Below are 26,609 nucleotides of genomic sequence, written 5' to 3'. Positions count from 1 at the left end.
TAAGGACTTGATTTGTTCTTTAAGGTACTACTACATATTCACACAGACATGATTCAACGCTCTCTCGTAAATAGTGATATGGAAAGTAGTCGTAGCATTAGATTCGTATTTGCAAAATTAGAACATTTGTCAGATTTTTTAGCCCGTCGAATTTTGTAAATCCATAGGTGCAATATAGTGCTTTGCTAAATTTAGTATAATTGATGTCAATATTTTTAAAAAACATTTTATAGTTTGGTAATGATAGCAATAACGATTTTAAACATATTAAAATGAACATTATCTTCTCTTGTGAGATCTCATTTGTCTTATTTTTACTTTATCTTACGTGTTCAAAGTGGACAAAATTTTATTATTCATAATCACTCGAAAAATTGTAAGTTAAAACAGTTAATTTGACTGATTTAAATCTATTGAATCTATATTAAATATATTGAAAGAATATTGCGAACACTACATACTGGTAAACTCATCTTCGTCTTCGGCTTCAGCTTCGGCCGCGAGTTCCTCCGGTGTTTTCTTCTTTCGCATCAGAGGATTAGGCTCTTCCTGTGGCATTTCTTGCACCTCTTCCTTTTTCTTTATATTATACTGCAAATAAAAAGAAACAATATCTCATCAAGTGAGATAGAAGAACCTACAATTTTTCTTTTCAACGTTAAAAACTTGCTTATTCAATCATTTGTAATGTTATAAGATCTTTATGAATAAGTATTTCAATTTATTATAATATTAGTTTGCTATCCTACTTTTTTAGTTTATTATTATACACTATAATTATACAATATATGTATATAAAATTATATATCATACATTTAACATTTTTCTTATATTACATCATATTTTTTATAAATAAATCTTATATTACATATTACATATTACATATTATATATTACATATTATCAGATATCATTTTTTATCATATAATATTTATTTTACTTTATTGTATTAATTTATATTTTAACAAGCAATTAGTATCTGTCTCTTTTCTTCCTTCCCACCTCCTCTTTCTTTTTCTCTAACTGCTATTTAACACATCCAATTTACAACAAGCAGCGATGGTCTTCGCGTATACTATCGATGCTTTGTATTCTTGGTACAACAATAAGCTCGATTGCGGAGCGAGCTGGACATAGCATTAATGGTACAAGTGCCGTTACCGCCGCGTGTATAGGAATATGCCTCATATACAAGTATTATCATTACCTATGTATACGTTGATATGTATACGTTGTACCGCTGACCAAGGGCTCATTAATAATTGGTGCCTTTCAGTGAAATGATTTGTTATGCAACGGATAATAGCGCATACTCGACATCAGCGTCACGAGTGCCTTTGTTTCCTTCAGATGAGTCGCTTTCAGAAAAAACGCGTTATGCTGGACTCCATATACATATATATTTTTTTTGCGATTCAAGAAAACAATTGGAAGCCAATGAAGTATAGTGTATCTTATAATTATATAAGTAGTAGGTATATAACATTTTGCGCACGTATCATGTACTTATTACGCAATTTCTGTATCTATTGCTTACTATGTACCTACATTAGTTCGCTTAAGTATACATTAATTCTTTAGTTGAAGAAAAATCATTGGCGCATTTCACAAACCTATAATAAGTAATATGATAAATTAGTACGTACAAGATATGTTTTCTTCCCTCAACTTATAACTTATACGGTATTGATATATAGCGCGATGAAAGGCACAGTTAATCTTCTTTTTGTTCCAATCAATATATATTTCGTTAGCATATATAAATGACATTCAGTCAGCAATGTTTATTTAATAAGTTGTCTCTTTATTATATCAAGAATATTAATATTTTAAAAGTGATTAATATTTCAAAGAGGTCGAAAATCAATATCGTTTCTCTCGTAAAAAATTTTTTTAATGGCAAAGAAATAATGAAAACGTTAAAAAATGTATATAAAAAAATGTACGATAAACCGTGCTAGTCTTTCTAATGTAAATAATGCATTTGCATTTTTATTGAATCGAAAAAAAAATATCAATTAATATTCTAACTGGTACTTCAATTTCTAGAGTTTCAAAAGTATTTCTAGCATGCAGAAGAATTCTATTTTATCTTATGATCTTAATTCTCCGACCACATATTTGACGAGAATATGTTCTCTTTCAAACTCTCAAGCTCTCAACGAACATACGCGTTACATCGAGGAGACAGATAGCGCAAGGATAAACGAGCACTGTACCCCACGTGGCAGCGTCAAATCTGATGCTCTGATCCTGACGTTAATTAATGTTCCTCGATACACGCGCAACATATCCGCGCGCCTCTTGCATCTGCGTCTGTACGTGCGCTTCTGTCCATTCATGTTCGAAATTATGAGAACATTATTATGCGCCGGATTATGGCTGCACGGCGATTTATCACGCGTTACATCTGCCTGGCACACATAACTATTTTAAGAATAACCAGACAATTTAAAAAGTACATAATTACAAAGTACATAATTACAAAATAGAAAGAACTGAGGATCAATGCGTAAATAATTATAATCAAATTTAATTAATTATATATATATATATATATATATATATTTAATTATATAAAATTAATTAATTGTATTATATAAAAATATGTTATATATTTAATTAATTATGTATAATTATATACATATATACATTATAATAGTTATTAATAAGTAGTAGTTAAATTTTTTAGAACATTGGATATTTCTTATTCCTTATATATATGTATATACCTCTTATAATTAAGATTTCTTGCTTGTACTTATGTGTATAAATGATTCTTATCTCTAAAAACTACGAATATCGCCCATTATCATATACAATTAAATTTTGTGTAGCATATCTATTACACTTATTGTATACAATAATTACAATCGTTTGGTAGCAATTAATGAATAAACAACTGCTTGAAGTTTTGCGCCATTCGCTTATTCTAATGATATTAGTACAGTGTGTTGCCTCCATGAAGCCCGCAGAGTGAGTCGCACTGCGGCGTTTTTGAGGCCTGCGTCCTTTCACGCTCTCGTTTCGATGTATTCTGCACTCTTATGTAACTAACTCATGTAAAAATATTCTTTTTCTTACCATTAGCTACTCCAAACAAAATAAACTATATTAAATAGATAATATTTTAGTATGAAACAATTATATTGAACAGATAATATTTTAATATTTTATCGAATTTTGAAAAATTTTATGTTTTACTAATATTTCCAAGGTTTGATCGACAATATTGACACATTTATAACTTTTTCTCTTCTCTCTCTCTTTCTCTCCCCTTTTTTCTCTCATAATCTATTCATTATTATATCTATAATACAAGCATTATTAGTATCCAGAGGCAAAGAGAAGATTGGAAGAAGAGATTACGGTATTCTCGATACTCCCTATATACATCATAAATTTTGTCGGTGTTATAAATAGACAGAAGATCTGATACGGTGCCATATTACCGCGATAGGAAAATTGGAATCCGAGATCTCTGTCGGGATTCAGAGTTATAGTAGGCTTCAAAAGATATGTATCGTATTGCGCGTGATCCTTTTCTTGAAAACCTACGTATATATACTAATTACATTTTTTTTATTCGCAAACATGTATTTAAATAATCCTACAGAAAATATAAAAAAATTAATTCTCTATTATGCACACAGACATAAATAATACACATGTAAATTCTAAGATTTTATTTGTAAAATAAACTGATATAATTTGTACGAGTGACAGATCCAATCGATCATTCACGGAGAAAAAGGATTTGCTACTATAGTGACAACTAACATTTTTTTGCTACGAGTAGCAAACTTTTTAATATTGCAACAAAAGGTTTTGCTTATACTATTGCTAAATTAATTAGCTCTCGCAGCAAAAAAAATGTTAGTTGTCACTATAGTAACGAAAGATTTGCTAATGTAGCAAATCCTTTTTCTTCGTGTTCAATCAATCAGCGTTTACTGCCGCGCTGTTTTTCACAAACCAGTACATGCAGATCGCTCGCGATACTTCTATCCTGATACTATAAAATTAACTGATGCTTTGTAAATTAAATGGCTTTAACTTCGTTCATAAAGCACACGCTGTCAGGTACATACTTTCATGAGACGGTTCCTCGTTTGGTGAACGTCTTAAAAGGAGTCAGCCTGACTCTATTAGGAAGTCGCCATATTGAATGCAGGGACTCCCTACTAGAGTCAATTTGACCCCAGTTAAGTTCAATCTTCTCTCTTCTAGTTCGCTTCATCGTCGCCTCTTTCTTCTCGCCTGCATTGTCACATTTGATGCTTCCTCTTCCTTCCTCGGAGATTATCTTTGACATTTACTAGGATACGCGTGTTCAACAGGAACGATCAATCACCTTAGACCTTAATTATGATATGGTTAATGCCGAACTTGCCACTTATAACGATGACTGCCCTATTTTACTTAAGTAGATTTCTACACGTAAAATTTTCAGCGTTATCGGTTTTTTATCTCAATATCCGGGATACAATATCCCATATGGATTCAGGTTTCTTCGAAGTTACACTATTCCTCGCGTCGGTTTAGCATGTAAATTATTTAACGCAACCTTTGAAGGCCTATCCTATGCTGAATGTTACTGCCAATCGATCGTGCCTGATTCCATGCAATTTGCAATCGTTTAGACTGACTGAAAACGCCAACGCGAGGCTGGACATAGACGCCATAGATTGTTTTACGTTAGTTGCGTTGAAAATTTTATCGAGGCTAGATCAATAATAAACTGTTCTCATATATCAATTTATAGGTACTTCTACATATAACATCATTCTCTTTAATTATGGTCTTATTATGATCTGACAAATACATTCACAAAATACATTCACTGATAAAGCAACTTTTATTTTAATTCGAGTTTCAACTTTTATATATATTAATGCTTCTTTAAAGTAGATTTCTTCTGTGTATATGTATACATTTATTTTAACAATGTTTCCGTTGTTCACAAAACCCTTCAATTAAAATATTTCAACTGGCAGATTAAAATCCTTTTCTCAAATGTTTGCATCATCATTTCTTCTGCTCAATAGTATCTATTAAAAGAAAAGAGTAGAAAAGAGGAAAAGAAAAAAAAGAAATGAAGGAGAAGCTGTGAACTTGAACGTGTGAACGGAGTGTGTGAACGAAGAACGAACGATATAGTATAATCATTCGATAAAATATATGAGAAAATAAAATAAAAGTGTTGTAACAAGAACAATGATGTTGATAGAAACTGGTAACGACAACGTAATAATGTGTTCCTTTAGCGATTTTTCGTCTTCGAGATGCCGTTGAGGACGAAGAAGGCCAATGAGGGAGCAGAGAGAATAAGTACCGGATGTAGTGTAATATTTTCTCAAAGTAATGTGAAACGCGAACAATATTAGATCGATAACCGGAATTTTGGAAATCTCTCTCTATCTTTCTCTACTTTTCTCTCCTTCACTATTCTCTTTCTATTTATTTAGCATTATCAGCTTTTAAAAGTAACATTATTTCTGATGGAAGATGAGAGAAAGATTCAATGTCTTCTTTTAATGTCAGTGCTTTTTGAAGGATTTATTTACTCTGTATGTGTGTTTGTAGATTTAAAACTATCTTCTCTTGAAAAATGTTCAAACATATTTTTTCCCAATTTACAATTAGTAAAAAATGTAAGGCAATCGCAAAACAAATATAATTGTACTTTATAAATATTAATGGATCTAATTTGTATATAGTTCTGATGTGATGATAAATGTCACGAAGTAATATTTACATTAATACAGCATGATAGATAGCATAATATATATTGATACAAATAAATAAAAAAGATGAAATATATATGATATATAATATATATTTTTTCATTTATTATATATATGCATATATATATAGCTTAAATAATATATTATATTACATACGCTGTTCCCCCCGATGACAAGTTCTCGAGACCAATTTGCAAATATAAAATAATAAAAGAATACTTTCAAATTGCGCAAGGACTTGGCTATAACAAAGTCCCACTTCGTTCATTAGTCGAGATAGGAAATCGGATTTGACTTGACCCAATGCGATTACCATGCCAAAGCCTCTTCCACTGCTACGCAGGAATAGTGGATGCTCTATTCTCATGAGAGATCACGGCTCTCGCGTCTCAATCTTTTCCGCTCATTTTCGAAGAATCATGTTTCTACCGAGACGGAAAGGATTTGAAGGTAGGTCTTCCGCCTATGATGAAGCTGCCATTAGTGTTAATTATATTCCGCCGAGATCTTCTTGCTTTACGAATAAAACCACGGAGGAATAAACGAATCTTGAAACGCCATCGCGTTAAAAGACGTTTTTTAATCTAAATTTCGCAGAGTAATGAAGCCGCTGAAATTCGCTTTTATTCGTTATTACATTTGTCCAATTCTAGCTGGTCTCTTTAGTACCGTTTTATAATTTCGTGAGTTCTTCAAGGTTTGTCCAAGTTTAAATTTCGCTCGATTAAGTTTTAATATTTCGAAATGCTTAGATTCGTAGGATTATCATCTTTCAGATGTTCATATATTTGTCTAAATCTTTAAATTTTTGCGCATTTCTTTATATCTCAATGTTGTTTGATATTTCGTACAGGTCTTCGATCAGATTAAATAATTCTCGAATCATTAAATCGGGTTTCGTAGAAGCATGCACTTACTACTCATCCGTCGATTTAATTGATCTAAGACACCCTCCGGCGATTTAAATCTTAACTCCGCCGTAATAATGATTAAAACATTTAACCACTCGGCGACCACTTCCGCATGTGGAATTACAGTACACTGCAGCGGTGCGGTCGGTGTGCCACATACACAGATCAAACTGCGTCCCGCAACGTCGAATTACGCGTTTGGTACCTTCAACGATATCATTTTCTGTTTACATACGAGATAATCGCGTTTCCACTCCAATTAACGTCACGCAAAATCCCACGCCACTAACCCAGTTGGGCAAATATCGGTGAAGGAAAATGTAAATCTACCATCAATTTTCTATCTCGTAACAAGTTCTAGCATTTCATTATAAAAATATAAATTAAACGTTATTTCGTTGTAAGAAATATAAAAAAACATTCACAGCAACACCGCTATTATGCCATGTTCATGTATACATTCATTAATCTTTATACCATATTAATGTAAGAATTAATGACGCGCGAGAGGAGTGCTAATATCGATACCCCTCTCGAGTTTTCGTTAAAGCTGAGTCGATCAGTCGGCCCACTTGACATTTTTTAGAGGACAAAGCAATCACGAAGTTGAATCACGTAGAAAATAGAATCCGTCGAAGCATTGATCAAACGGACTAGAACAATATACGCCGACGGGATCTCGCAAAAAGCTTCCAACGCATTCACCGGTTTGGCGGGAAATAAATGTGTGGATAAAAAGAGGAACGGAGACGAGAGAGGGAGAACGAAAGAGATGTAAAATGCACGTTGAATCGCGCCATTATCAATCCTGATGTATTGTCCTGTCAGGACGGAGTCAACCACATTGACATGACCCAGATGAAATCGAGGACTCTTGTGGAAAACGCGGGAGAAACACGTGGCGATATTCAAACACGTACTCTGATATTTATAGTCAGGAACAAAATCCACTTGTAATTAACTGCAAAATATGATTCACAATACCTTCAAATATAGTACGTTTTAATAACAAAAGCTACAAACAGTTTCCAATATGGCAGTTCTGTGAATTTTTGAATACTATGTTGCATCAAATATTAATAAAGATATTTACAAGTAAACCTGTCCTGATATCCTAGAATTATAGCATTTCTTTAATTAATAACTAATTAGTAGATAGTAATATTTTTTAGAGAACGTTACATTTTTATGAAATAATTTGAACGACGATTTGAAAATCGAGCAATAATTTAGTACGTAAATAACATTAAATTCTACAACACAAAGTTTGCAAAGGGTGATGATGAGAGTTCTAATTGAATGAGTGTACGAAAATCGAACTTAAGTCACTTTCGGAGCGATCCGATAACTCTTTTTAGCTGAAACCAAAAGATTTGCTATAGCAAAATCGTCATTGCTGACCTTATCTCTGATCTCTTGCCGCATCTTCTCTCGTTCTTCCTCCATTTTACGATGTTTCTCCTTTCTTCGCTCCTCGGCCTCCCTAATGGCCTCCTGCCTCTCTCTCTCGGCCTCCTCTTCCTTCTCCTTGTCATCCTCGTCACCTCCTTCGCCACCTACCGCGCCTACAAAATAAAGAGAAAAAACATTTATATATACGTCTTTTTCTCAAAATATATCAAATTGTACAATTGTATAGACTGATAATAGACTGATAATTTTATATTTGACATTAATATCTTTATGACAGTTACACAATGAAACAAATATTTTTAAAAAATTTACATAATTTTTCGACGTTTTTGCAAATATTATTTAATATTTCCAATACGTTATACAAATAATTAAAACGTTATATATTTTATCCAAACAAAACATACTTACGTAGCAAAGATAAAAGATTAATTACATATTTTATCGCATTTCCAAACTAGTTAATTTTCCATGTTAATACGAGGAAGATACATTTACGAATATAATCATCTCAGATTACATGTAATTTAGTATTTATGTACTTAATTCCCTGAGAATCGAAAATTTATTTTCTCCGTGAATGTTTAGAATTTAATAAAAGACAGTTCCGCCTCTTTCGAGTCTAGCTGCGTTATTGCAGGCGTTATGAAGCGGACAAAGAAAAAAATAAGATTTCGGAGAAGATGTGGCGGAATCTCTGTGCTTTGAGGAAATTAATACTACTTCTATCTCTCGGCGCCAATTCACAGTTTTCTCTCCTTCACTCCTATCGTGCTCATCGTATTTGCGCTGCTTTCCACGAGTTGAAAAGATACTTTGAAGTCCGATTTATCTTTCTGTTTCAATTTTGTTCGTTGCCCTTTCGTTCATTGTCGGCTAAAACTTCAGCTTTGAGGAGTAGCGAGATAATAAGCAAATTCGCGGTATAACTTTGAGCAACGTTCCTGTTCCGATGAAATACACAATAGGAATAATTAGTCACAGCATACATAATACCGTAATAATAATCAACTATTATTGTCGATCATATAATATTAATTGAAGGATTATATAGATTATTGTATAGTAAAATATATATTCCGCATACATATAAACTAAAATATATTTAATTTACACATTTTGTGCAGGATGTCCTAGGTGATAGAAAAATTGTATGCTTTTTTCGTATAGAAAAGATTTTCTTTTCTTTCAGCACAAAGCCATCAAATCCACTATGTAATATATAGTATATTAAAAGATATTTTTACAAGATATTATATCAAATGTGGATTGGAGAGAAAGGAACTAAAGCTAGATAAAACAAAATAACCAAAATGTGTAATATTATTTAAATAATATAAAAAACTAAAAGATTTAAAAATTATCTTAAGAGAATTATATAATGCAAAATAAAATAAAGAAAGAAATATTATACATTTATATATAATACTTAGATTGCATTATTTCAAATTGAAGAGAAGTGGCAACTGTGATAAGTAATCCTGATTTCAATATGCAAACTATAATTAAAGAAGTAACAAGATCGTTTTTGAAATCTCAAGAATCTCGAAGGAGTTTTGCTCTTTCGAGGGAGTTACATTTCCGAATCTAATCGCATCGAGAAGCGAGTCCGAGTATAAGAAAGTTCCACGCGATTCATCGAAGAAAAGTCTCGAAAAGCAAGTCTATCCGTTCAAGTTTTGCATGAAGTTAAGTTCGAAAGTCGAATGAAAATATTAGCGCACTCTTAGGAAACATGAATTCGTAAACATCTGTGTGATCAATTTTGCAGCGAAACTTTCTAACATTGCTATCAATTTGGGTGATATTGCAACACTACAGAAAGTCTCAATGTCTTTTCTTCTCTCTTGGGGATTTTATTTAGTATATAATTAATAATTTCGCAAACGTTTAACTTACGAATTAAGGAAGAAGACGCGAAAAACAGAACAGAAGGTGTTAAGACTGAATTTTATTTAGTGAAATTTCCACTAAGCTGAGAAATATGCCGTCGCGGAAATACGCAGCATATTTGAAAATTGCGTGCAGCACGATTTAAAAAAACGCATTCCGCGTCTCTGAAAAAGATTAATAACGGAATTCCTGCGGTTTTCCCCTACTCACTTCTATGTCCGGCAAAACTGTCCACGGACAAGTTTTATTTGACAAAATGAAATTCTCCGGTGGTTATCCAGAGAATTTCATGACGTCGCTAGCCAGAGGTGATGTATAGGCCATTTTATCATAACGGACGGAATTTTTTTTCACGAATTCAGAGTTTTTCCTTAATCTTTCAATGCATTCTGTTAATCTGACAATTTCTGGATTTTCTTGAAATGTGTGGTTTGCTAATTTGTAAATATATCTTTTTCGCAAATAGGGAATTCAGCTCAACAAGAGCCAGGTGTTCGTGCGATATGATAATCAATACTGTACATAATCAACACCCGTTTCTAAACATGATATTACCAATATTTTATCTGAATTATAATACTTGTGTCATCAGAACTAATTTATATTCTACTTAGGTTCTGTTTAGCCAACTAACTTTTGCCAGATGATTATAAGTTGAATAAAACTGTGACCCCTTCGCGTAATGTTTATTAAAAAAATCATATTTTGTCACCGAATCTGATTGAGAATCTCAAGTACCGAATGCAAAGGCGCCGTTGTTATAAGACAATTATCGCCCGTAAATTATACACGGAAAGACAATTTCACGCAACATTTGGTACGGCATTTTCGAAGTTAAAATTAGGATAACGCTAATAATTACGATTGCACGATATTTTGTGTTCCCGAAAATGTGCGATTTAAAGTCACGCATTGGAGACTTTGAACGACACGTGGCACTGTATTAACAGTACGATAAATACGTGTACAGTTGCTTTCCCCGTCTTTCGGTCTTCAAACTACTGGGCCACCCCGGCGTATTTTAAAGTGGCTTGGGGATTTATCACCGGCGAGAAACCATGCGATAACTTTATACTCCGAAAATGAGTATCGAGTTTCGTATGCCAGCACGTTCGTCACTAGTACGAAATATTTAAAATATCGTAAAACATATATCAAATATTTTAATCTAATGTATTAATTAATTATGGCAGAACACTGATCGCGCGTAGCTTGCGACCCCTTCGCTCGAGCGTCGCCGTAAGAATGCCGCGGCAAAGTCGTGGCCTACCCGCCGCGCCGCGAGTAAACAAAACAATTAAGCGCTCGAGCTGCCGCGTGAACTGTTACTACGTCACACGCAACGAAATATTTAAACTTACAAAACAAATAATAATGTACGGTACGTGCGTTTAATACGTATCTCGTGTATTTTAAAGTAAATTCGGTACGTTCATGGATTTCCGTCGCGTATATTATTGTTAACATTGAAATAGAAAATTATAAATTATATCTTTTTAGAAATATTAAATGGAACCTTTTTCTTTATACTACGCGAGGAATACAATAGCGTGGTTTCGTTCGTCTGATAATGTACGGCATTGACAATGCGATATTGAAAGTTGAAAGTACGTAGTTAATTTCATTTTTCGACAATATCCCTTATAATTCCCTAGTGTGTCAATATTATGCTTAGTACTTATGTATTTAATGAAAGATCTCTTTACAACGTCAAAAACTTGAAATTTTATACTCAAAAAGTAAAGAACAGGTGTAATATATATCATTTTGTCACAAAATTTTTAAGAAAATGTCAAAAAAAGATATATTTACAATAGCGTGTTCTATTGTTTCGAAATAATGGTTTTTGTCAAAAGTACTTTTAATGTCAGAATCCTCACCGGAATAAGTGCGCAGACGAAAAAGAATCGTATTTCGAAAGAGATAATTTTGAACGAGCTGTATTTGAATATAAATAAGTTTCACCTACAAACTTAGTTGTCAGGCTACGTATGTGGCATATATCGTAAACCCTAATCCTAAAAGGATTAATAGTGTGACAACGTTGTACACGCTATATACACGCGCATGCCGTGTTTCCGGTGGGAAATAACAAGTGTGACGACACTTCCGTATATACCTCCGGGGCTGGCACCCCAGTTACGAGCGCTATATTAAAGGACTGTAAACAGTAATGGCTATCTACATCCAGTATTGTCCGTAAGTTCGCACAGAAAAATTAATGTGACGAAATTAATGTGACGGAAAAAAATCACAGTACCAAAAATAATGTGCGTGAATGTGTTTCACAAATACAGATAAGGTTTAAAATGACACTGAAAAATCTCGTAAATTTGTGTATAAAACAAGTATTTTTATGTACATATAAATATCGAACAAAGATACAAGATACGAATGAGAAACAGCTCACACGTATTTCAAATAAAATGGTTTCTATGTAGTTACTCGAAAAACTAAAATCCTTTTAAGTGCCGGGATCTACGAGTGAAATCGTCTAGTGTATCGTGACGACGATGAGCGAACCGCTGCGCTGTTTCTCTCGGTTTTGAACCTCGTAACGTAAAAAAAGTGATCTCGCCCAACATACGTGTGGTTCCTTTCAAATCATCGCAATCTACACTCTCCCTTCAGTTGGTTTAGATTTAGAAAATATTCATTATCGCGTGAATAATAGGGGATTCTTATAAGTAAGAGTCGCAATAATCAATAATAAGAGTACTATGGCAATTGTTCGAAACGCGTTCGATGTAACGCGCGTCCGAGTGAATTCCGACCAATCGCTAGTAGTAAATACCATTTCCGAACACAGAAGGCCGGTCGTTTGAAACACCTGCGGCCCAGTGTCACGAACATTCGCTGTTCTGCTCGGCATTGTCATTGGTATCTAATTGAATCTGCATCTCGCAGCACAAATTCGTAACGACCTCTATTACAAATGGTTGGGAAATTAAAATGTCATTCGTGAGCGATAAACAAATGCGCCGCGTTATACGGGACATCCATGGGAAATAGCGAGCAGCTGCGGAGTCGATAAGCAGATGCGGCGTCGTATATCTGGCTATAACTTGCCAGAAATATAGCTTTCTGTTTTATTCATCAGACGTTACGATGAATTTTATACGCCGCGCATATCAATAGAACACTTTTTATATTCGCTAAATATATTTATCCGTTAATTATTATAATAAATTTTTATTCGCGAAATATATTAATAGAACATCTTCTATCATATCCGCCAAATATTTATCCACCAAATATATATAATAATAAATTTTGTTCACCCCAACCTACATGAAATACATCACCAAAGACACAAAATTATTACATTCCTGGTGCTGTGCATAATACTGAGAAAATTGATCAGAGAAAACTATGGCGTCGTCTGTATCGACGTGGTTCTTTATCGATACTCCCCATTTACAATTTCGTTAAAATTCTATTTCCTTTGAAGACAATTTTATATAAAAGCCGCACGCGCGTCAGTCACGATGCACGCAAGGTATGTCTTCATTTGAAGCGACTGATAGAATCTGCATTTTAACTAGCCTTTATAAGAACAAAACCGCTCTATTTCAGCGCGAACAAACCGCGAAAGAGAAAGTCAGCCTTTTGCCACCCTCTCTCGGTTTCATTCGCCCACCCGAGCCCGAGTTGGATGCTAACGCCGATCGCCGCTTTATCGAACAATCCGCCGTCCAATCACCGCCGCGCAGATGTTGGAGAAACGAATTTACTGCGAGATTTCAAACGAGTCGCCCCGTATCGAAACGGTCACCTCGTTTCTCGTTGGACGACGATCGTATTGGCTGTTTCACCACTCGGTTGGGTAAAAAAGAAAAAAGGAATTGGACAACCATCTGAAACGGACGGATTATCCGTTTGCATATGAATGGCTTGCGAGCTGGAAGAAATTCTGTACTTCACGTATATAGATGATAATCAAATCAACGATAGTCAATTCAATGTGTCAGAGTTTTTATTCCACGCTTATGCACTCAATCAGTATTAACTTTTAATTGAACTGTTGTGCAATCTCATCTTTTTAAATCGCAGTGATAATTATTATTTAATGCAATATAAGATAAAACTTAATATAATTTATGAATCAATCTAGAGATCCATTAGTGTGGCTTAATAAGCCGATCGCATCAATATTGCATCCAGAATATGACGTGGAAATGCTTTGTACATTTTACAAAATTGTAAAATAATTCATAATGCAAAATACATATATATACAATAAAAAAGTTCTCATAATCTTTTTTAGATAATCTATATGATAATATTACCTGTGTAATAGTATCTATATAATAAGTCTTGTATTTTTCTATTTATATAATTTCCAGTTACCTAAATAAATTTAAAAAATACTTATGTTGAGATAATACTAATTTTGACTTTCAATCTCGACTTTGTAACATGAAGTAAGGTACCTTTTTCTTCTAACATGGATATATGTATAATGTTGCGATAACGTGCACTGTACACGTTCACAACTACATGTAAGTATTCTCGTTCGTTATCTTCTTTCGTGCGAGTTTAGGTTTGGTATACACATGCGGTTTGTAGCACGTTACGATAGCATCTCTCTTTTATATATGCGCCTTCGACTCAAGGATATTTTGCCTAGCGTGCAAGTAATGCATGTGCAAGGTAGAGCAATTCTCTTGTACCATATTATATATAAACATATATAGGTTTAACATTTTTATCGAACTTTGTAACTAGCTACTTTTCCTTTGGCCGTGTAATAAAGCTTTATAAATGCATGATGCGCTTTTTAAAAATGCAAGAATGCCAAATTGGAATACGTGGTCCGGCAGCTATGTGGTTCGCAAACATGTATATTTCCTTCTAACCCTGTAGCATTGAATGCGCGATAAAGTACATACACAATTAATCTTTTATCTCTCCATTGCGTTTCATATATACGTTTCATTCTGATAGTATGTGAACAATGCGTTTAGTAATTATTCGCGTGTTTAACGTGTCTTTTCACCGTGTCGGAAATGTCAAATAAAATTTTGAGAGAGAATAAGATCAATATAATTAAACTTCTCGTTAAAAAGTTCTTGTCAAGGAAATGACCAAAACGTCAAAAGATATTTACAAGAAGGAAAAATAAAAGATTCTCTTGTTGCTAAGTCGTACAAATACCTGTTGTGTTAAGAAAAGTTTTAAATCAACGGCTAGTATTTTAATTGGAAAATTCCAGGAATGCTTTTAACAGTGAAAACATGCTGATTCCGATAACAACGACGTATTCTTTCTTGAGAGATTTTAACATAATAATTGAATATTACGAGTAAGGCATTAAACAGAAAATGCTATTAATTCTTCAACACGATTTTTATGACTATATTTTCATTATTATCCAACAACAGATACCATGCTTACTACATGAGCACAAATACGTTGCAATATTTTATCCCTGCTTCTAGTATAGTTCAGGATTATATACTACAACACTTTATTTTCTGATTCACTTATTCTCTGTCGAGATTGCACATCGAAACAGAGAGAAAGAGAGAAAAAAGGGCGAAAGTGAAAAGGAAAGGGGAAGAGAGAGAGGAGGGAGGGAACAGAACAGTATAAATTCTGACGTATCGAAATAATTCGCGAAATCGGCCTCAGTCTCGGAAAAACTGGTCCCAGATTTTACCTTCTGCGAGATCCGATTTGCATGCAAATCTGCCTGAACTCGGATCTGTGCCCACTCGCACGATTATATTGGCGCACGTTCACATTGTCCCCCTCGAGAAGGGTGAAAAGTTGCCGTTTTGGAGGGAAGGATTGGATTATATTACCAGAAAACCTCGATACGTTTCGATCGTAAAATATCCGAAGATAATACGATAAACGATCCAAACGCTTTTAAACTCGGTGAGATCTTTTTATATAAAATATTATAACATTTTTTTCTTTCTTTTATTATTATTTTACACACGTTGCATTTTTCTTTCTTTAACGGTACTTTATTATAAATAAGGATACCATTAAATCATTTTCTTATAATTCCTTTTTTCATTTAATGGCGTTTCTAATAAATAATTCCTTTCATTTTTCACATCTATTATGACTTATTCTCTGCTAATTTTCCACAAAAAAAAAGATAACGTACGTAAGTGTGCATCACGCAGAAAAACAAAAATAGTGAAGCTATTTACCAATCTTACAAAAAATAACATGCAATTCAATACTGATAGCATTATCTGCACTTGAATTCAGAAGGAAACTGTCTCGAAAGAGAATACAGTCAATATGTTAAATTTATATTAAAGAGTATTATACATATATACGGTCTGGTTTATTGCTAATAACACATGTTTGGTATAAAAATGTCTCATTTAACATCTCAATTTATGTAACTTCGCATACTTGTACAGTCTATTAGTCATAACAGCAGCACCAAGTACGAATACGATTATCTGGCAACAACCGATCGAATGGCGTAATCTAATACATTCTCATTCATTGACACGTTTGCTCGCGCTACCAAGCATAACTAGCATCTGGTTACCTTGAGCTTAGGTCAAGTAGTCTTGATTAAGCCACTCCGACGTAATTAACCACATCTCCAGAATTTGCTCCTATTGATGCGCGGCTTCAAGTTCAATCGCAGTGAGCATCGATCGCTTAACAACATGGTTGTTGTACTTTGATTCGATCATTGAATGCATCGCGAGTTACAACTGATTATGAGTTAAATTTAGGTCAAATTAGATTGACAAATGTCTACAACTCGATTTGAAAATCCACACTTTCAAACATAACGAAGAATTCAGCTATCTATTATTCTAGGATTCTCAAAATAATAGAAACTTTTAATGTTCAGAGTTTGTGATTGATGCAGCCATTTTAAGACAAATTTATCAGTCATAACTCTGCCTCACGAGGAAATAACTTGAAAAACAAATTCAACTTTTTGTCTTGTCATTTGACGAGCAGTGAGCACGAGTTCTCGAAAATCGATTCTGAGCTTGATACTTGGTTCATTTCCGGTACGGGTTGGGATGGTCGTATCAGCGTTTCCTCCGAGGTGGAAGTGTCGCGAAGAAGAGCGAGGGTTCTCGTGTTAGAAGTTGATTGTTCCGGTCTCGTGCGGTATGTAAATCTCTCCAACATCACCTAGAGATATTTTCTTTCTCTCTCTTCCTTTCCCTCTTTCTCCCCTCTCACTTTCTCTCTTTCTCTCTTCCTCTTCGTCCAAAATTCCTCGCTACTGATTTCAGTATTTCCTTCGTCACAATTTTTTTTCCCTGCAATTTATTGACGTAGAGAATTTTGCTACGGTATTGACGTGGAATTTCTCCGCTTGGTGAGAGATTTATCATGGGTGTTAAGATTAATGATCGTGGTCGTGCACGCTTAAGTAAATGTTAAAGGGGACGCGTTTAAATGATTATAAAGAAAGACCTAACCATTTTTTCATTCAGAAAATGTTAGATAAGTACTTGGATATAACATGTGACTTTGAATTTTTAGCACAACTTTCATTATTCGCTTAATAACACAAACGTGCATTTAACTTTTTCCTACAATTTTTGTGTTTAATATTCATGCAAATTCTAAAAGCCGATATGAACCAGATACAAAATGGAAAATAATAATAATTCTTTTGTAATTTTCTATGTAATTGTTGTGATTGTGAAAATATTTTATTCTCTTTCAATTGATAATAATTTAAAATAAATATCAAAACGCTTTTGGTCAATTTTTTTTGCTTAATTTTTGGTATTATGCAAAATTTTTACTATTATTGTATTTCTGTTTTATAAATCTTATATTAACTAATACAACTTGTTTTGATCTTTAGTTATCCAAATTTGATCTTTGATTTTTTCCGAAATATTATAATTAACGTCTGTCGTATTCGAAACACGGAATTAGTCCTATTGATTATTCCTTTGGCAGCTACAACACGCATTGATTCGTACGATACAAACTCGCTTTAGATTATACAATAGCGAGGTAATTTCTCTCGTGGTTAAATCGCAGTAGGTTCACACTGTATGTCTGAAGTTACTTCGTGAGATTGTCGAGTCGCACGGCAGGCTGCTTCAACCTACGATACGCTTCGTGAGCCGATCGCAATTGCCTCAAGAGACGAAAGGAGAGGAGAATTTCAATGGTCATGCGGTTATCCGTGCGGTTATCGCGTAATGCTTAACCTTTGTATGGTCGAGACATATCGTGAACGTTGCGATAAGTTATAGGAAATGATATATTTAATGATAAAAAAATCAATAATAATAGTAATTATTACAGGAAGAATTTGATAACTCGTAGAAGACGAAAGTATCAAACGCTTTTTAGAAAACGAGAGAAACGAGAGAAAAAGTTATAGATTAAAAAAAATACATTCATTACAATACATTCAGGGTATTTGAATTTAAAGATGTTTTTTTAATATAAACTTTAATATTAGACTTTAATATTATCTTATAATTATCAGATCAAATATGATTGTGTGCAGATATTTGCATATGTAGCCGTTTTACTTTACTGCTCGTTGTTCGCATTGTAGTAGATATGGCCTCCATTATCGCGGCGGGTTGCTGACTACATGAGAATGACTTTGTCAAATAAGCGAAAAGAGGAGAGCGAAGACGTTCAGCAATTTTACACGTCGCATCGTGCAAGTGCACTGTTTGGAATTAATGTATGAATGTATGTTATAAGGTTATAACCATATATTATTCTAGTAGGAAGAATTTTTCAACGATCCTCGCGTTCGTCTGATGATGCAAATCTTTTCTGAATTTATATATCGAGTCATTATTTCAGGATATTTCAGGTAATACCATTATTTCAGAACATTATCCAAAGTATTCTAGCAAGTTTTATAAACAGGATGTTTCATTTTGATGGAATATTGTCGAAATTATTAGTAACATAAAAATATGTCTTATATTTTCGTTCATAAAAACTGAAGGGTTTTGAAAGGGATATTGGTTAATGGACATATTTTTTGTCCGTGAAGAGGCTTCCCAGTTCCGACGATCGATTTGCACGTCAAGATCTAGCTTTTTAAATGAAAAATTAAAATATAAGCTCGTAACGAAAAACTTTGCTGTATTAATATCTGTCATCTTTCTTATTGGTCATATTTGTCGAAAGGAAAGAGACAAAAGAAGGATGTAGCTCTGCTTCGATCTCAACTCCAGAAGCGCAATAACTTACAACGCAGGCGTGCTATTGCCAATGTGCACGCGTGTTATTCTCTTCGGCAGAAAAGGGGGAAAGAACATTAGACTGTTTTGTCAACGTGTTATTTATGGCTCGTAGTAGTATATTGATTTGCTCATACGATCGAATGCCCCTCTCGCGGACGTTTTACGTGCACGCATGCACGCACGTGCATACGCTTCAGTCTTGAAAGAGTAACAATAAGTTTTGTATATTGGATGATTTGTTATACATATAATGAAACAAGATTTATCAAACAATTCGAAATCTTTAATAAGCTATTTAGAAAGGTATTGTTTAAAAATATATACATTATTTGTATATTCGCTGATAAATACACATACTATAATAGTTCGCTTGTTTTTATTTTTACTTGCTCTCTTCTCTCTTCTCTTTCTTTCTTTCTTTTTCTTAAATTCAATAGTAGTATATGAAATAATTAAAACAATTTCTTACTAATATTAAATGGATCTGGTTAAGACATAATCACTGACTTACATATACAATAATAGACCTACGCCATATCTAAACGACTCCTTCGAGAGTTCCGAAATATAAATTTACAGCGGACTTCCGACTTTTCCTGGCAAGACTTTATCGCTTGGATGAGACAAACCGAGGAACACGAAAGTAGCATCGAAAAGTTTCTGCTTGAGGGAGAAAAACGACAGTACCATCGTTCAATGTTACGTAATCTTTAATTCAGCGGAAAAACTGAAATACAAAATGTTTGACAAGACTGCGTTTGCGTTATTCTCTCTTTGAATTCATTAACACGAAAATTCTGGCATTAATAAAACAAGGAAAGGAAATTAAATACATATTTTTCAAGCATTTATGTATATTAAAGAATACATTTTAATTTTTTTACATGCACGAATAATGCTTTATCAGATAGAAATTCTGTTTGCTAAACGCGATAAATTTTCTTCTCTCTCGCAAAATTTGATTGCTCGATTAAACAATAAGATTATTCGTGAAAACATCAGTCTATACAGTATATAGTCAATCGCCCTTCGCTTCGACATTTCCGCCCTCAATATTTCGTTTATCTTGAAATGGTGCAGGTGTGTCCGCTCTGTTGCATTTTTGAAGCATCGAGGGAATACAGGAAGTCTCAAAAGCACACTTAAAACATACTAGTTTTAAAAATAGTCAGAGACCTTTTAAGGGAACAACATTTCATTGAGCAATTTTATTTTCCACTACTTTTTAATCTTCGATTTTATTGTTGATATATCATTGGTTTACTTATAGATGATCTAAAGATATATAGCAGTATCCAAGATTTCTTTTGTAAATCTGTTTAGATACATAGATAGATTACATAAATTATAATTATTTTAGATAATTTAATATTTAAATTAGAATATAAGTAATTCTTATAAAATACTAACATTCTATGGAATACTTCACAGATTATCTAGAAAGAGATTTTGTATAACATTATTTGACATATCATCCAAGGCCATCTATAGACACACTTATTTCTTTTTAAATTTAGAAGTTGCATAAAATAAAAGTAGGTCGAGTATGTGACAGCAGTGCAAACCTTACAAAGAAGAGATGCAAGGACAGATGGTACTCATTAGAAGGTGAGCTCAAGGGGACAAGCTTATTTCGGGGCGGACACGCTTCTAAGTCGATGACGTGAAATTCAATTATGCTTCCGGTGTCTGGAAGAGAATTATCTCAAGAACGATCTCGACATCCATCGACTAAGTTACTCGAAGATTTTCATTATAAATTGAGTTACAGCAGAATTTCAATCTCCACCATCGATAATCGAATCGTAATCGTAATGGAGATGAAGCAAAAGCTCGTTTTTTGCTAATAAAGATATTTCTCCCGTGTAATGAATATAAAGGTATCGAATAATTCTATCAAAGTGCCAATCGATCAGATGATATGAATAAATATCTTTTTTTTAAATTAAAGTGCTATTAGAAATTTTTTATTTTTAAAGAGGAACTTATTCATCCATGAAAGCTAATAAAAATGTATAATTGAGAAAAAAGTATTTGCCACTGCTACGACTTGAATCAGAAACAAGTTCTTTCATTAAAAAATGAGAATCTTCTTGACTATGAGAGTATTTTAAAATTCCTGACTAGTTTTTTTAAACAAAATAATTATTTTAATATTGAGATGGGAAATAAGTAGCTTATATAGGTAATAAAACTTTATTTTTTATCTAATAAAACGGATTTTTTATATATCAAAAATATGTATATTAAATCAGATAAGGAAAGTTACTAAAGGCATAAAAAAATATAAGGCGTATCTAACGATTTAAGTCTAAGAATTTAAATTAAAATAAGTAAATAATTTAAAAATTAAATGCTGTAATATTTTCTTTTTCACAAAAACTGATCACCTATTCTTGTAAAAACTAAACGTTGTGATATCTTTTTCACAAAAGCGAAGACCAGGGTGGTATGGAGTAATACATCAATGTTTTTATAAAAAACGAGACACAACACAACTGACACAAGTGAATAAACGATCCACAAGACATTCTTTTTTATTTCCCACACAAACACATATGTATTTTGTTCAAACTGATTTGTTTCAACTGACTCCAATATTTTTAATACAAACGCACACATAAAATAGATCCAATAAATATAACAATACATTTGTCAGAGATACTAGCACTGCGAACACATGCTTATTTATTTGTCGATGGACTAAAACATCTCTTTTTTATTTAAATTGCTCGACTGGTTGTCTATGCTGATTTAATTTAAAAATTTTTATTATTTATTATGTTTTAGTAAATAAAACCAGTAATTTCAAAAATTAAAATTTTACACTTAATTTTATTGTATTTTAAGCAAAATTAATTTCACAAATTTCATATACATATATGTACCTATATATTTAAAAGAATTTTATTGAAAAAAATAAAAAATAGATCCAAAAATTTGACAAACTTTGAGAAAATAAGTTTAATAAACACTGCTATCTTCATTTTCCAACTACAATGAGTTAATTTGTTAATGCAGATGTAAAGCGAAGTCTCAAACATAAATCACGTAATATCTTTTTGTCTAATAGATTGCTTGTTCCGGAGAGAAAAAGAGAAAAAGAGAGGGAGAAAAAGAGAGGTAGAGAGAAAGAGAGAGTAGTAAAAAGATTTAAAAAGAAATGTAATAGAATCACCAATCCAATGATTTTGAAATTTTTCCTTTCAGCCACAATACCTTAATCCTTTGATGCAGATGAAGTCTCACGATTAAGAAAGGGTCGAAGACAGTCCCGCCGACACTCGCGAGTTAAATCGTGCGGCCGCGATGAAACATGATTCGTAAAATTTTCTTTTCCCCGAGGGAGCGGATCGATTTCGACAATCGGAGCATATCGAACAAACGAGATCAATAAGCAGTTAAGTAGTGCATGCTTGGTTTTGAATAGGACATACCCAGTATGTCCATGATTGAGTCCCGTGATGACCTGCACTCGTGATAGTAGCGACAGTAGTACTGGTGCCGTAACGGTCAGACTTCGCCACGGAGACTACTACCACCACCACCACCACCACCGCAACCTCTGTCTGCCCCACCAACCTCTACAGGGTGCGCACCCCCCACTACTAGGGATGGGCGTGCTTGCCGGCGTGGAGGGACTGGAGGGGAGCTAGAAAAATGTTCAGTTCCTCTCTAGAGGTACCGTTGGTTCCCTTCTACCCCTATCTGCCGCGCAATATTTTTGCCGTCCCTATAACCGACATGATCGGCCTTCCTATAGAATAGGATGGGACGGAATGCGACGCCGACACCTCTCGATATGGAGAACGAAGAATGGAATGTCGGTGGTGAGCGACGTCGAGCTTGTACAGCCAGTTAAGCGGCTCGACTGGGTCACGGGGAATAAAGTGATGGAATAACGCGTGCAGTGTGCCGGACAAAGCTGTAAAATACAGATTTATTTTGTGTAACGAATGCTTTCTCAGGCTATATGACAGCACAGTGGTGAAAATAAAATCTCGTAAAAATGGCGAAGTACAATTACAAAGGAATAATCCTTATAAAGGGGAAAAATGATGACGCATGCTCTACTGTTTATATGACAGTGTCATGTAACTGTGATATATAAGTGCTTGTTGAACTAAATAAAAATTTCATTGACATTCTGACATTCTGACTGATATTTAAATTCGAGAACTTTAAGTGTGTTTCTAACAGTGAAAAGATTGAAATTGAAATAAAAAAGATATATAGACGAATAAAGATCCTGTTTTGTAAAAATATTAGTTTATAACGAATTTTACAAATATGCCCTGACTCGTGTTTCTCCCGAAACAATTATTTCAAAGAATTAAACAAAATAGGTTTGTGTGAAAGTCTTTTATCACTAATTGTGTCAACTTTTTCAAATCAGTCAAGAATTAAATAAGTTTTATTTGATAAGCTTCCAATAAGCAATATATTAGCAGTACTAGTAATTTGCCCGCAGATTCGAACAGATTGCGGTAGATAGCCATCAACTGCGTCCGCATTAAGCTCGTGTTCTAGTGGCAGAATCTGTCGACATAATCTGACAACAGACTGCCAGCAGAAACCGAGCAGAATCTATCATTTCGTAACCATTTAAATGATATGTTCCATTTAAATGGTAGATTCGGTTTCTGTCATCATAATCTTTAAGTAAATTTCGTTATGTTTCTACATTATGTCGACAAAATTTGTAGTAGACACTTTGCAAAATCTGTTTTTGATAGATCTGACTGTCTGGACTATACACATAAATGTTCAAGAGGATAGAAGAAAGTTTTTGAAGTTGATACATATATGATTCGAAATAATAAAATAGGCAAACGAATATATATGTATATATAAAACATTTAATATAAAGTCCTCAAAGTTTCTAAGTTAAAGAATATAACAGTTTATGAACACCATTATATAAGTAGGTTAACAGAGGAATGGCTGATAACTTAGTGTTGTGAGGGATTATATTGTCGCGTTACACTGTTCAGTATTATTGTATTCTTTGTTTGTAGCCGAGAAGAAGCGAGTGAATTGTCTACCTTGTATAAATATTTGCAAACGAAACTTCTAAGAACTACAGTGATAAATATGGCAGTAGTACTTAAGCTGCTTCAGGACTATGAAACAATGTGGAACATGAACAGAAGAAATAAAAATAGCCAAAGAATAAGCTTCGTTTCTTTTTGTAACTTTACTAGATATTTAAATAATCAAATGGTTAGTAAAAATTTATTTTAAATTTTCCAATAATCGAATATGAAAATTTAAATGTTTTTCTTCCTTTTGCATTTAATTTACAAATATGAAACAATAATAGAAGCGTCAATTTCATTTTTTATACTTTACTAGATATTTTATAACTTCATTAGAGGTTCTAAATAATTAATAAATCTTTAAATTTTTCAATAATTAAGTAGGACGTACGATTTCCAAGTTTCTTTACTTATATGCAGATATCATTTGGGGATCGAACAGAACAATTTTAGTATTCTCGTCCAATTTTAAACTCTTTTAGGTAATTTAGGATTTGGTCCCACTCTGACCTATCGTGCCCAAGGTATGACAGATGTTCACCAACGATATCTCGCAATCGACCTCCGGTTAATGGGTCGTAGGTCGCAGACCCTATTAACTACTACCCGCGAGTAAACCCAATAAATTATATCGCTCATTAAGTGCGCCCTACACGTGGGAATATTCCTTAATGGCTTTCCGCCTTCACTCGGAATACTTGCGTGCAAATGATCCGCGCTTTGCTAATTGCAATTTCTCCCTTCTACAAAAATGATGTATTCTCATTTCTTGCTTCCATCTTTGTAGAATAATATAAGTGTAATATATTTACACATTTAATGTTAAAATTTTAGAAATTATCAAAAATAATGTAAATTATTGTGTTTCTAAAAGCATTTCAAGCTGTGCTTTAAATTATAAAGAGAATTGAAATGTACTTAGAGAATGTACTTAGAGAATTTATCCGCAGGATATTCTATAACTATGATATTGTACAACTAAGAAGAATAATGATTATAGATATAAAAAATGTAATCAAATTCACAATAAAATTTTTTCGTACAAAAGCTACGTTTTTGAGAAAATTAATTTTAAAAATTGAATAAATGTCTTATCTTTCCATTTCTGCTATCAGTTACAACCTTGTATATGGCTCAAAAAGACTTGGAAAAGTCACCTTTTATCTTGTTTCTTTTGTACAATGTAATATCTATGCTTTTAGCCAATTGCAACCGGGAGAAAGGAAAAGTCATCCATAGGAAACGATCCTTAACAAAGGTCCCACTATCGTTTACTTCCTTTTACGCGTTTACGTATCGTTCGTACTTGCTGCCACCCTGCTTGACTATCGGCTTGATAAATATGGGCGGCTGTTGAATAATGCAACGGGTGCTCCGGCAGTAAACAAGTAACGCAACACCGCGGGTTACTGATTCGCCTAAATCACTCTGACCGACCTTCTCGCTCGCTTATGCGACTCGCCGCCACATTTTCCACAAGCTATCTGGCTTGATACATGTGTTTTGTAATGCGAGCATGTTTTGCAAGACACAGATAATCCGCAGAATAAAGAATCTCGATTTAAAAAAAAAAGGAGAGAAAAGAGAAAATTATAAGTAATTGTGATTGTGAAGGAAAACAAACATTTGAAGACCGTAACTTAATATAACTTGCTATTAAGAAACCAACTTCTTTCTTTTTCGTTATTTAAGATCCACAATTACACATTTATCTAATATTAATATTAATCATTAACTCATATATCGTATATCGGTCTGTCGAAGCATTATTCAATTCAGGAAATTGACAAACAAGATTTTTGTAAGAATGGATACAAAGAAATTGAAAGAGTAAAATAATGTAATGAATAAATCGCGGTATTTCAGCTAATAACGATGAAAAGTACGGACACGCGATCTGTGTGTTTGGTGCAGGTTATTCCGTTAGTAGCGTTTAAGCACGCCTTGATGGCTTCAATCACGTCAAATGCGTTGCGTTTGATTGCGTTCGAGAATTCCGACATATGCACGTGGCTTTATATACACACACGTGTGCTGGTATAGCAGTGGAACATGCGGAGATTTGGTCAAACGCGCGCGAACGCTTTAGGGCACCAATTTCAACTAAATATTTAGAAACTTGTTTAAAGAAAGAAAGAAATACAAAATTGATTATTTATGCAGAAGGGATATTTTTCATAAAGAAAGTTAACCTCCGTATAAATTTTGATACGGAGCAGAATATAGATATGATGATAATGGAAAAAATTATCTTGATTAATAAGAAAATTATTAATAGTAATATAAAACATCGAGGTAACAACATTAATAAAACTCCATCAAGATGCCATGCATACATAAATTTCTGTAGCTCGAGCATTCTGTAGCGCGATTTACGCAATAAAGCGCAATATTTCAGCGCTTCTTTATAATCATTCATAATTCTTAATTA

General features: G+C 33.5%; 1 protein-coding gene across 3 annotated transcripts in view; it reads right to left on the bottom strand.

Moving 5' to 3' along the window:
* The window catches only part of Cpx (synaptic transmission protein complexin), a 114,124-nt gene that overhangs the window by 2,647 nt on the left and 84,868 nt on the right, over window positions 1–26,609 (bottom strand). Inside the window, exons 1-3 of one of the 3 annotated variants that reach the window (XM_071700819.1) lie at window positions 22,577–22,680; window positions 8,059–8,222; window positions 462–591 (exon numbers count right to left, since the gene is read on the bottom strand). In XM_071700819.1, coding sequence (XP_071556920.1) covers window positions 462–591; window positions 8,059–8,222; window positions 22,577–22,589 — 307 coding nt within the window. In that variant the 5' untranslated portion in view covers window positions 22,590–22,680. Of the gene's footprint in view, window positions 1–461; window positions 592–8,058; window positions 8,223–22,358; window positions 22,492–22,576; window positions 22,681–26,609 lie in introns of those variants that run through there. The other 2 variants (XM_071700820.1, XM_071700818.1) reach the window with 2 other exon arrangements.

Source organism: Temnothorax nylanderi, unplaced genomic scaffold, assembly GCF_030848795.1.
Source record: "Temnothorax nylanderi isolate EJ_2023f unplaced genomic scaffold, tnyl_v1.0 TNYL_tig0023_pilon, whole genome shotgun sequence".
Taxonomy (NCBI): Eukaryota; Metazoa; Arthropoda; class Insecta; order Hymenoptera; family Formicidae; genus Temnothorax; species Temnothorax nylanderi.
This window is presented reverse-complemented; position numbering and strand designations above follow the sequence as displayed.